Source organism: Dermochelys coriacea, chromosome 6, assembly GCF_009764565.3.
Source record: "Dermochelys coriacea isolate rDerCor1 chromosome 6, rDerCor1.pri.v4, whole genome shotgun sequence".
Classification (NCBI taxonomy): Eukaryota; Metazoa; Chordata; order Testudines; family Dermochelyidae; genus Dermochelys; species Dermochelys coriacea.
The window spans coordinates 58158088-58170340 of NC_050073.1; the positions used below are offsets into that span (position 1 = coordinate 58158088).

General features: G+C 42.0%; 1 protein-coding gene across 9 annotated transcripts in view; it reads left to right on the forward strand.

Annotated features, from left to right (window-relative positions):
- Positions 1-12253, forward strand: part of PALS1 (protein associated with LIN7 1, MAGUK family member) — a 157909-nt gene that overhangs the window by 141060 nt on the left and 4596 nt on the right. For 7 of the 9 annotated variants that reach the window (XM_043517395.1, XM_038405030.2, XM_038405028.1 and 4 more), the window contains one exon: positions 1542-1652. In XM_043517395.1, coding sequence (XP_043373330.1) covers positions 1542-1652 — 111 coding nt within the window. Of the gene's footprint in view, positions 1-1541; positions 1653-2381; positions 3335-12253 lie in introns of those variants that run through there. The other 2 variants (XM_038405033.1, XM_038405034.2) reach the window with 2 other exon arrangements.

Here is a 12253-nt window from a genome sequence, read left to right on the forward strand (position 1 = left end):
TGGAAGACCTGGGATGCGCTCCCAGGATGTGCAGCTCTGGAGCTGCCACACCATGCAGAGCGCCCCAGGTTGGGATGGTCCACATGGCAGCGCTGCCCCAGAAGCACAGACCCCACTACCCTAACAGCTGCTAAGTGAAATTGACATTCTTGTTGGTTTCAGTCAACCACTGTCAGAGTATTGGGGAGCAGATTTCATTTAGAGAAAGCCATATATCTGTCTTTCTGATTCATGAAATATTTTGGGGATTTCTAATTCACTAGAAACCTTGAAACAACTTGAATTCTTTCCAATGTGGAACAAAACCAAATTTAGAAAAAGCAAAACTTCCCGCAAATCAGAAATCCCATTTTTGGTCAGCTCTATGTACAGTAACCAGAGCACGTACTTATTTAATAACAGGTAAAACTGCACATTAGAATTTAACTTTTAGTAAAACCAAAAGGATTTGCCAGTGCATTTTTATAGTCTTGTTATGGCAGCTACAGTATCACATACAATTGCCCTGTATTTGTTAAGCCTGTGGTGTAAAATAGCAATTAGATAATCAAATACAAACAGTGAAAAATTACATTGGTATAGTTACAAAAGAATTATTTAAATTATTTCCATTGTTTGTTTTTAAATATATACATTTGGAGAACTTTAACCCTATTTCAGAAGTTTTAAAGAGTCACATTTACACTGACCGTGCATTCCAATCTGTATAGTATAATACTTCACGTTTCTCTAGAATGGTCCATGAGACAGACTCAAAGCATATAACAAAAAATAATTAATTAAATTTCTTAATACACACTGTGAGGCTGGTAAGTAATCTTATTTTGAAAATGAGGAAGCTGAGTCACAGAGAGGTGATGACTTGTCCAAGGTCACAAAGAAGGAAGCTCTTGAAGAGCCAGAAATAGAATCCAGTTCTCCTGACTCCCTATCCTGTGATCTTACCACAAAACTATGCAAAATGGGTGCTTAGCACATCATTAATGCACTTGGTGTGTCTTGGTAAGATAAACTGTGAGGGGATAATTGGTTTGTTTTTCTAATTTTAAGGTTAATGCTGTGTATGGAATTTTTGACAGTGTGTAACAAAACGCATTATATACTGGTTCTCAGTTGTATATGGAGAAATTGCAAATGTAGTTTAAGGCTATTTGTACTTTCAAACACTGAAAGAAGTGTAATTAGACTGAGTTCATATATTTAGTTTCTGCCAAGCCAAGTTTGGTGAACAGTTGACCTACTTTTCTACGAAGAACTCTTGAGCAAGAGCAAATGTTGAGGTTCCATAAGCAAGAAAAAAAAGGTTGTAATACCAATTGCATAGGAAAAGGTGAATGGCACCAGAGTTAGTGAAGATTAACAATGTCACATAGCCAGACAATCATGCTGCTATTAAGGAATGTCACAACTTTTAATAAACCCTTGAAATTTATACTGAGTTACCTTAGCATTTGAGAACATTATGTGAACAGTGCATCTATACTTTTCCTTTACAAACTTTAGTGAGATTGAAGAAAAAAATGTTCCATTTATTATTTCAGTCATTGAAGACCCTACGCAATTCAGACTTGAAACCATATATTATCTTCATTGCACCACCTTCGCAAGAGCGGCTTCGTGCTTTATTGGCCAAAGAGGGTAAAAATCCAAAGGTAATTTAACATTTCTTAATAAATGGGTATTGTTTACAAGTCTGGAGCTCCATTGATAAAGACAACTCCAAAGAATTTGGCATAAAAATATTAAGCATTATTAATGCAAGTGAAAATATGTAATATGAAAAATGTTAGACCCAGACAATTGCATTTAAATATTTAACTTTAGGAACCCATGCCTCAGTGAGTGTGCATTGTGTGGGAAGAGAGCATTCTAGTGCTGGTCTAGCAAGAAGTTCTATAGTATATTTCTCTTTCCTGTCATTTTCCTTTAAAAACAAAAATCTAAATCAAAACAAGGAAATTATTAGTGTTTTTTTTAATTGTTACATGTCTCATTTACTGCATACTACCCAGCCTGCAACGGTTGGTGGCTTTGAGCAACTGACAGTGACATTCTTTTGGGCTTGAAGATCTGCTTTGTAACCTGGGATCAGTTGCTGCTTTAGTGCTTTTACTCCATGCATGCCAAAGAGTCAAGGGTCAAGCTTTGAAGTACTTAACTCCAGACCTATGGGTGAGCCACCAGTTAAAAATATTTGAATTGGGCCAGCAAAGCAGTCTTCAAGATAATACTTAAAATTTAAAGAATAAAAAAACTAGCAAAAGTGTGCAAAAACAAGCAAAGATTTAAAATATGACAATGACTAATACAGGACAAGTGTACATTGGTGCTTCAATTCTAACCACCTCTATACCCTTCTCCTTTTCTCATGCCACTGTTAGCTCTTCGCCTGCCGCTTTTCTCTGTGGGTTTGTCTTTCCTAGAAAACCAGCTTGTGTTAGAAGACAACCTCGAGCAGTTGTTTTATCTAATACGTTTTAAAGACGGTGTTTTGTGTAGACCAGGGTCATAAGTAACATTACTGGAGCCAGACATTTCCCAAGAGCAGCTGGCATGGAGTTGAACACTACAGCGATGGACTCATGACATTGGAAGTAATTTGACCAGTCTTAAAGTGCAATTAACTTGTGTAATTTGTGTGCCTCAATCCTATTGGTTAAAAATGCCTTAGCTGTTTTGAGTTTGAAATCCTTTTTTATTACAAAAAACTAATCTTAGCTTCCTAAGGTGTTTTTTGGTTTTTGTTTTTTTTTAATTTTCTGGCCGCACATATTCAAGCATAGCTCAAATATCAAATCATATCTGAACTGCAGAAGTAGTTTCCTGAACAGATATGCAGACTGGATGCTATTTTTTTAGAATATAAACACATTTGAAAGCATTTGTAGTTTGTGTTAAGACAAAAATACTTTTGAGTCTTTAAGCAAAGACTGTTCAGTAATTTTACTACTATAATATACCAGTCACTGAGAGATATCTTAATGTATTAATTCAGAGTCCAAACATGACTGTGGGATACATAAGTAGCGGAATATCAAATATGAATAGGGAATTATCTCATGGTATTATCTCTTCAGACCTCATTTGTGAGACCATTATTGAAGTTCAGTGTTCAGGTCTTGGTGTCCACGCCTCAAACAAGATGTTAAAAATTACAGAAAGAGCTGTAAGAATGATATTTAGTTTTAAATTCAGATTTAATTTTAAACATGTTTGTTTTTAAAAAGAAAAACTTATAATTTAAATTAAAAACTGATTTTTTAAAAACATCAATATCAATTTTTATCCACTCTGGCTGTTGGTGATAGGAAAAATAAATAAAAATATTTTCTTCTCGCAAACAGTCTCAGTTTTCTTTCTGATTATTCTCATTGGAGTTACAGGACAGAATATTTTAGTTCTTCGAGTGTTCTTCTGGGTGCTCCACTGGAGAATGAGTGCTCCACTGTAGGTGCAGCAGCTCCCCCTGTGCTGGGGATCAGAGATTTTCATCAGCAGTGCCTGTCAGATTGCATATGCACACCTCCCCATCTCATGCTGTGAGCGGGACGTATATATAGCATGGTGCAGTCCGACCGCCCCCCAATTCCTTCACTACCGCCTTTGGTCTGGGATGGAATCTGCAGCAGAGTCTGCTTCTCCTTTTTGACCTTTAGATAGTGCCTTACCTGTTAGGTTTGGTTTAGTTTAGTAATTTCTTCTTCTTTCCTCTGCACTCCTCCCTTCTCCCCCCCCCCCCAATTGTTTTCACTTTACCCTACTCATTACTTCATAGCTTAGGTTTTCATTTCTCTGCTTTCTGACCAGGAAGCTTTTTCCCTCACCCTTATGCCTGGATCTCCTGGGTTCAAGAGGTGAGTGTCTTGCTGGGTCACCTTCCCGATAATGGATAGCCCCCACAGTGCAGGGATGCATCCCACAAAAGTGTTCCCACTGCCACAATTTGACTGCCAAAACCAGAAAAGACTGGGACATTTTGGTTATGACTTCTCCTTATGGAGAAAGCACTCGGTCAAGAATCAGACCTGGGCCTGGACTCTCCCCTGTGCAGCTTTCCCCACACTGCAAGTTCATCTGCTGATCCTCATCTCCCACATCCCTTTCTAAGAGAAAGTAGTCTCTTTCCCACTTTGACAAAAGAAATGGGATCCCTCAGCAGTCCCTGAGACGCCACCTATGAGAAAATCATCCCCTGCGAGGTCAGAAAGCACTCGGTCAAGAATCAGACCTGGGCCTGGACTCTCCCCTGTGCAGCTTTCCCCACACTGCAAGTTCATCTGCTGATCCTCATCTCCCACATCCCTTTCTAAGAGAAAGTAGTCTCTTTCCCACTTTGACAAAAGAAATGGGATCCCTCAGCAGTCCCTGAGACGCCACCTATGAGAAAATCATCCCCTGCGAGGTCAGTCGCCTCAACATTCTCGGACGGGGACATAGCTCCAGGGCCCTTCCAAGTACATGAATGAAACAACAGTCTAAAGATCCTAACCAGGCAGACCTAGAGCCCTCGGCACTGAGCAGTTCTTCAGCTCCACCTGCTGGCTGCTCAGGAGAATGCATCTCTTTCTCCGCATCAATTCGTACACCGGTACCGATGATGCTCCTACCTCCTACCTCCTCCCCAAGGATTCAGATACTCTAAAGACCTACTTGTATCTGACATGCCTGAGTCACCATTACTCAAACATGACCTCCCCCCACTTCCACCCTCTTCTCCAGACTCTCACAATGTTCTTCCCTTTCCTCTTCGAGGATGGCATCCTCCTTCCTCAGTGACAATGAGGAGAAGAGGAGGAGTGGTCAATCACTCCTTTTTACTTGAGACAGGAGCAAATGACTTCCTCTACATGTCCTCACTGTTCACAATTCACACCTGAACCAGAACCCTGGTATAGACACCATGGATGCAGCCCCATGTTCCACTCTCTCCGCACTGGCCAAACTGGGACCCCAAGCCATTTACAAGAGTCCAGTTTGGGAAGCCTCCCATGGAGCAAAGCTGGAGACCTATACCTTTGCTTTATCCACCAGCTTCTCGTCCACCAGAGACTGAGCCTCTCCCTACAGTAAATGAGGAGGAAGAACAAGAGCAGGAAATTCCACCACCACTCTGCTTCTTCACCTAATAAAGCTATCATGCCTCCACCCCCTACTGCAGCTTACAACTTCAAACATTTTCAGGAGCTTTTTTGCAGGATTGCAGACTCCCTCCCCATTCTTTTGGAGGAGGTGAAGGATCAACAACATAAGTTGCTCAACATCCTGCACACATCCTCCTCCTCCTCCTCCTCCAAAATAGCCCTTCCTATCAATGAGGCCCTTTTCAGTCCTGCCACGGATCACTGGCAGACCCCAGCATCCATCCCACCAACTTGCAAGCAGGTAGACAAAAAATATTATGTTCCCACAAAGGACTTGGAATTTGTTTTCTGAACCCACCCCAAATTCCTTGGATGTAAATGCTCTGCCAGAAAAAGGACACCTATACCAATCTTGAGTTACACACCATTCTAGAGACTGGAAACAATTCGACCTATTCAGACGTAAAGCTTATTCATCCGCTGCCCTTCGATTCTGTATATCTAATTACGAGGCACTCATATAATGGGCTAACTATAATTACATCAGCTATTCTAAAATACAGGAACTCTATCAAGACCTTCCTGATGACAATAAAGAACAACTCCAGGCACACACAGCTGAAGGACAACTCTTGGCCCACACAGCTCTGCAAGCCTCTTTTAGACTCTGAGGATACCACTGCCTGCTCCATCACAACCACTGTTGTAATGAGACTGATGTCATGACTGCACTTCTCAGGCTTTCCTAAAGAGGTACAAACCACTACTGAAGGCCTAGCCTTTGAGGGCCCCAAATTATTCGGGCAGCATACAGATGATTCCCTTCACTCCCTGGACATTTACACTGCAGCTCCAAAGAGACGCCCGGGAAAATATCAATTTCTTCCATGATCCCGATCACCGTAATACGCTCCCCAGCGACAATATGATACCCAACAATATTGACAGAAGCCCCCTACCAAATGCAGACATACAACTCCATGGGATGCTATTTGTCATGCTCCTCCACCCAAACAGCTATTTTGGAAGTGTGGTTAATGTGAGGGGGTTCCCAGGCTGCAACCTAAACTGTGGGACCACTGAGCCCCTCTTCTGTGATGCAGTTGGCAAGCTACAAACCTCTGGCAGGTACTGCACTTACACAGAGATCCACAAGCAGGGACACAACCAACCGAGTTATATGAATGCTTCTTCCAGCCATTCATGGACCAACAATAGAGAGGCTCCAGCCAGTTCCCCCAGCTCCCCAGCTTTGCACCCCAGAACTGTACCATCTTGCCCTGGTCAGAAGCCTAACCAATGTAAATTCATTGCCCAGTCTGTCCCCCCCCTCGAAGTGGAGAAACATATATTAGCTGTTGTAAACTGAGCTGAGATTTCCCAAGCACTTCAACCAAAGTACGCTGTTTTAGGTAAAATAGATTTATTAACTACAGAAAACTAGATTTTTAATGATTATAAGTAGTAAGCGTAGAGATCAAAGTTGATTAAGAACTTTGGGGGATGCCATTTTAGATTTAATTTTGGTGAGTAGCGAGGACCTCATAGAAGAAATGGTTGTAGGGGACAATCTTGGCTCAAGTGATCATGAGCTAATTCAGTTCAAACTAAATGGAAGGATTAACAAAAATAAAGCTGCAACTAAGGTTTTTGATTTCAAAAGGGCTGACTTTCAAAAATTAAGGAAATTAGTTAGGGAAGTGGATTGGACTGAAGAATTTATGGATCTAAAGGTAGAGGAGGCCTGGGATTACTTTAAATCAAAGCTGCAGAAGCTATCGGAAGCCTGTATCCCAAGAAAGGGGAAAAAATTCATAGGCAGGAGTTGCAGACCAAGCTGGATGAGCATTTTAGAGAGGTGATTAAGAAGAAGCAGAAAGCATACAGGGAGTGGAAGATGGGAGGGTTCAGTAAGGAAAGCTACCTAATTGAGGTCAGAACATGTAGGGATAAAGTGAGACGGGCTAAAAGTCGAGTAGAGTTGGACCTTGCAAAGGGAATTAAAACCAATAGTAAAAGGTTCTATAGCCATATAAATAAGAAGAAAACTAAGAAGAAGTGGGGCCGCTAAACACTGAGGATGGAGTGGAGGTTAAAGATAATCTAGGCATGGCCCAATATCTAAACAAATACTTTGCCTCAGTCTTTAATAAGGCTAAAGAGGATCTTAGGGATAATGGTAGCATGATAAATGGGAATGAAGATATGGAAGTAGATATTACCATATCTGAGGTAGAAGCGAAACTGAAACAGCTTAATGGGACTAAATCGGGGGGCCCAGATAATCTTCATCCAAGAATATTAAAGGAATTGGCACCTGAAATTGCAAGCCCATTAGCAAGAATTTTTAATGAATCTGTAAACTCAGGAGTAGTACCGAATGATTGGAGAATTGCTAATATAGTTCCTATTTTTAAGAAAGGAAAAAAAAGTGATCCAGGTAACTACAGGTAAGTTAGTTTGACATCTGTAGTATGCAAGGTCCTGGAAAAAATTTTGAAGGAGAAATTAGTTAAGGACATTGAAGTCAATGGTAAAGGGGACAAAATACAACATGGTTTTACAAAAGGTAGATCGTGCCAAACCAACCTGATCTCCTTTTTTGAAAAGGTAACAGATTTTTTAGATAAAGGAAATGCAGTGGATCTAATTTACCTAGATTTCAGTAAGGCATTTGATATCGTGCCACATGGGGAATTATTAGTTAAATTGGAGAAGATGGGGATCAATATGAACATCAAAAGGTGGATAAGGAATTGGTTAAAGGGGAGACTGCAACGGGTCCTACTGAAAGGCGAACTGTCAGGCTGGAGGGAGGTTACCAGTGCAGTTCCTCAGGGATCGGTTTTGGGACCAATCTTATTTAATCTTTTTATTACTGACCTTGGCACAAAAAGTGGGAGTGTGCTAATAAAGTTTGCAGACGATACAAAGCTGGGAGGTATTGCCAATTCAGAGAAGGATCGGGATATTATACAGGAGGATCTGGATGACCTTCTAAACTGGAGTAATAATAATAGGATGAAATTTAATAGTGAGAAGTGTAAGGTTATGCATTTAGGGATTAATAACAAGAATTTTAGTTATAAGTTGGGGATGCATCAATTAGAAGTAACGAAAGAGGAGAAGGACCTTGGAGTATTGGTTGATCATAGGATGACTATGAGCTGCCAATGTGATATGGCTGTGAAAAAAGCTAATGCGGTTTTGGGATGCATCAGGAGAGGCATTTCCAGTAGGGATAAGGAGGTTTTAGTACCGTTATACAAGGCACTGGTGAGACCTCACCTAGAATACTGTGTGCAGTTCTGGTCTCCCATGTTTAAAAAGGATGAATTCAAGCTGGAGCAGGTACAGAGAAGGGCTACTAGGATGATCCGAGGAATGGAAAACTTGTCTTATGAAAGGAGACTTAAGGAGCTTGGCTTGTTTATCCTAACTAAAAGAAGGTTGAGGGGAGATATGATTGCTCTCTATAAATATATCAGAGGGATAAATACAGGAGAGGGAGAGGAATTATTTAAGCTCAGCACCAATGTGGACACAAGAACAGATGGGTATAAACTGGCCACCAGGAAGTTTAGACTTGAAATCAGACGAAGGTTTTTAACCATCAGAGGAGTGAAGTTTTGGAATAGCCTTCCAAGGGAAGCAGTGGGGGCAAAAGATCTATCTGGTTTTAAGATTCTGCTTGATAAGTTTATGGAGGAGATGGTATGATGGGATAAAGGGATTTTGGTAAGTAATTGATCTTTAAATATTCAGGGTAAATAGCCAAATCCCCTGAGATGGGATATTAGATGGATGGGATCTGAGTTACCCAGGAAAGAATTTTCTGTAGTATGTGGCTGGTGAATCTTGCCCATATGCTCAGGGTTTAGCTGATTGCTATATTTGGGGTCGGGAAGGAATTTTCCTCCAGGGCAGATTGGAGAGGCTCTGGAGGTTTTTCGCCTTCCTCTGTAGCATGGGGCATGGTTGACTTGAGGGAGGCTTCTCTGCTCCTTGAAGTCTTTAAACCATGATTTATGGACTTCATTAGCTCAGACATGGGTGAAGTTTTTCATAGGAGTGGGTGGGTGAGATTCTGTGGCCTACACTGTGCAGGAGGTCAGACTAGATGATCAGAATGGTCCCTTCTGACCTTAGTATCTATGAATCTAAGAAATAAAAGTAAATTTGCAATCTGAGTTCTATAAACTAAACAGGATTTGAATCCAGAAGTATCTCACTCTGATAAATGGAACAAACAGGTCACAAATCTTCAATACACAGGCTGGAATTCTACTCTAGCCCAGGGCCACCCTCACAAGTTCAGTCTTTGTCCTCCAGCTGTGTTTCTAGGTGGAGGTGTGGGGGGGGAATGAGGCCAAGTTATTGTCACTTCCCCTCTTTATAGTTTCTTCCAGCTTGCTGGAAAGATCTATGCTTGTGACATGCGGGGGGGGGTCCCCACTCCTATTGGTCAAGTATTCTCCATTGCCTACATGCTCTCTCTGAGAAGTCTCCATTTTATACAGTTTCTGGGATAGTGGATAATATTTAATGGGCCATCAGCATGTCTGGCTACTCCATTATTGTGAGCCTGAAAGGCTGGTTGTGGGTGTTCCCAACCTCCCAACATATTTCAGTAACACACACACACACACAACAAAACTTCATAAATTCACGTACAATGATAGCACATACAATCCAATAGGATATTAATGTTCAGCGGATCAAGACTTTCAAAATGATACCTCACAAGGCATACTTTTTACAAAACATATTATAATTATATGACAGTGGTCAATATGGGGGTTCCAGGGTGTTTCTTTAAGGTACAGAGTGCCACAGTTGAGGCCATGAGAAGTCTTCCCCTGTTTGTCACATCAGCCATCTTTGACATCCCACAAATTGGCGACCGATTTAGGCCATTTAGTTCTTTCCATCACAGAGGCTGATTACCTCAGACCAATGGGTCATAGAGATCATCAGGGAAGGATACTCCATCCCTTTTCTTTCTATCCCACCCCATCTCTCTTCAGGGACCCTTCTCTCGAACTCATCCTACGAGACGAAATAAATGACTAGGAGCCATAGAACCAGTCCCATTCCAGCACACAGGAAAGTGTTTTTACTCATTACTTTCTGGTCCAAAAGAAATCCGGCGGATAGAGCCTGAATCTAGACCTTTGAAACCTAAACAAGTTAATCAAACTGGAACGCTTCCAGATGGTTATCGCCACCATCATCCTAGCACTGGAACTACTGACCCTTTCTCCCACTGATAGCACATCGCACCAACAGACATATGATGGACAATATCACCTGCATGTTGTACATCAACAGGCAAGGTGGAGAGAGATCCCACTCTTTTTATGCTCAGAGGCACTGAAATTATGGAATTGGTGTATCCAACATGGCCTTACTATCTCAGCCACATAATTCCCTGGACACCAGAACACCACTGCAGACTCATTAAGCTGGCAATTCTCCCACGATCACAAGTGGGAACTAGTTATGCAAGCCTTTCAGCACATCTTCAACTGCTGGGGATTCCCCACCATAGAACTTCTCTAGTGTGGCAAAAATGCCTGCTACCCTCAGTTTTGCTCCAGCGGGACTGGCACACAGATCCCTGGGAGACTCATTCTTCCTCGCATGGGATGCTCCACTACTCTGTACCTTAGCTCCCTTTCCCCTTCTGTTCCGTGTACTCCACAAGATACAGAGGGACCGGGCCAGAGTCATCCTTATAGCTCCGACATGGCCATGACAGGTCTGGTATACTTACCTCCTTTACGGAAGTATGCCCTCCAATCTCTCTCTGCCTGACTCTGCGACTCTTTTCTCAGGGTGTGGGTCTTATTTTCAGTCCCAATCCACAGCTACTCCACCTCAAAGCATGGCTCCTCTATGGTTCCAGGATTCAGAAATAACTTGTTCATAAGCAGTTAAACAACAGCAGACATGACACAACAAGACACACTTACCTCCATAAATGGACTAGGATCTAATGCTGGTGCATCTCCCATTAGGTTGATGCAATGAATGCTCATTACCACTTATCCTGGACTATATTTTACACCTAAAATGATCAGGAGTATCCACCAGCTCCATCTGTGTGAAGTTGGCATCTATCATGACCTTTCACTGCCACATAGATGGGCATTTCTTGTCAGAATCACTTCTGCCCAATGGTCAGTGAAATTGGAGCCCTTATGGTTCCATTGTGTACAAGGGCTATATACTATATATATGTACAGGTATATACCCCCTGTACACAATTTTTCACAAAGACAAGGTTATGCTGTGTCTACATCCTAAATTTTTACCCAAGGTATCATCCTCTTTCCATCTCAATCAACCTATCCATCTTCCTTACTTCTTCCCAAAGCCTCACAGTAACCAACATGATTGCATACCCTCCATGTCACAGGAGCATTAGCTTTCTACTTGAACACTAAACCCTTCCAAAAATCATCATGCTACTTCCTCTCAATGGCCAAAAGATCCAAAGGTGCAGCCATCTCTAAGCAAGACCTTTCAAAATGGATCTCTCAGTATATAAATCAGTCCTATCCAACTACATAATCGACAACCTCCTCCTGGAACTAGAGCACATAGGTTACCCTTCATCTCTATTGTTTTCCTCAGTAATGTCCCGATTATTGACATTTGCAAAGCGGCCACATGGACATCATCCGACACTTTTTCCCATCACTATACCATTACTCAGGATGCTTCAGCAGATTGTCCTATCATCTGCAGCAAATACCGCTCCCAAGCCAGAGCCTTCCAATTAGGGGCCCTGATTTCTAATCACCTACAGTGGAACATCCAGAGGGACATCAATTGAAGAAGAAGAGCAGGTTACTCACCCTGTGCAGTAACTGATGTTCTTCGAGATGTGTCCTTGCGGGTGCTTCACTATCTGCCCTCCTCCCCTCTGCGTCAAAGCTGAAACGTTAGCTCTGCCACAGAGAAGGAACTGGGGGCAGTCAGGCTGCACAGCACTATATATAGCTCATGGCGCGAGATGGGAGGTGTGTATGTGTGATCTGACAGGCACTGCTGATGATGATCTCTGATCCCAGACACACAGGGTGGTGGAGCACCCATAGGGGGGGTCACATTTTGAAGAACCTCAGTTACTGCACATGGTGAGTAACCCACCCTTTTATGGAAGC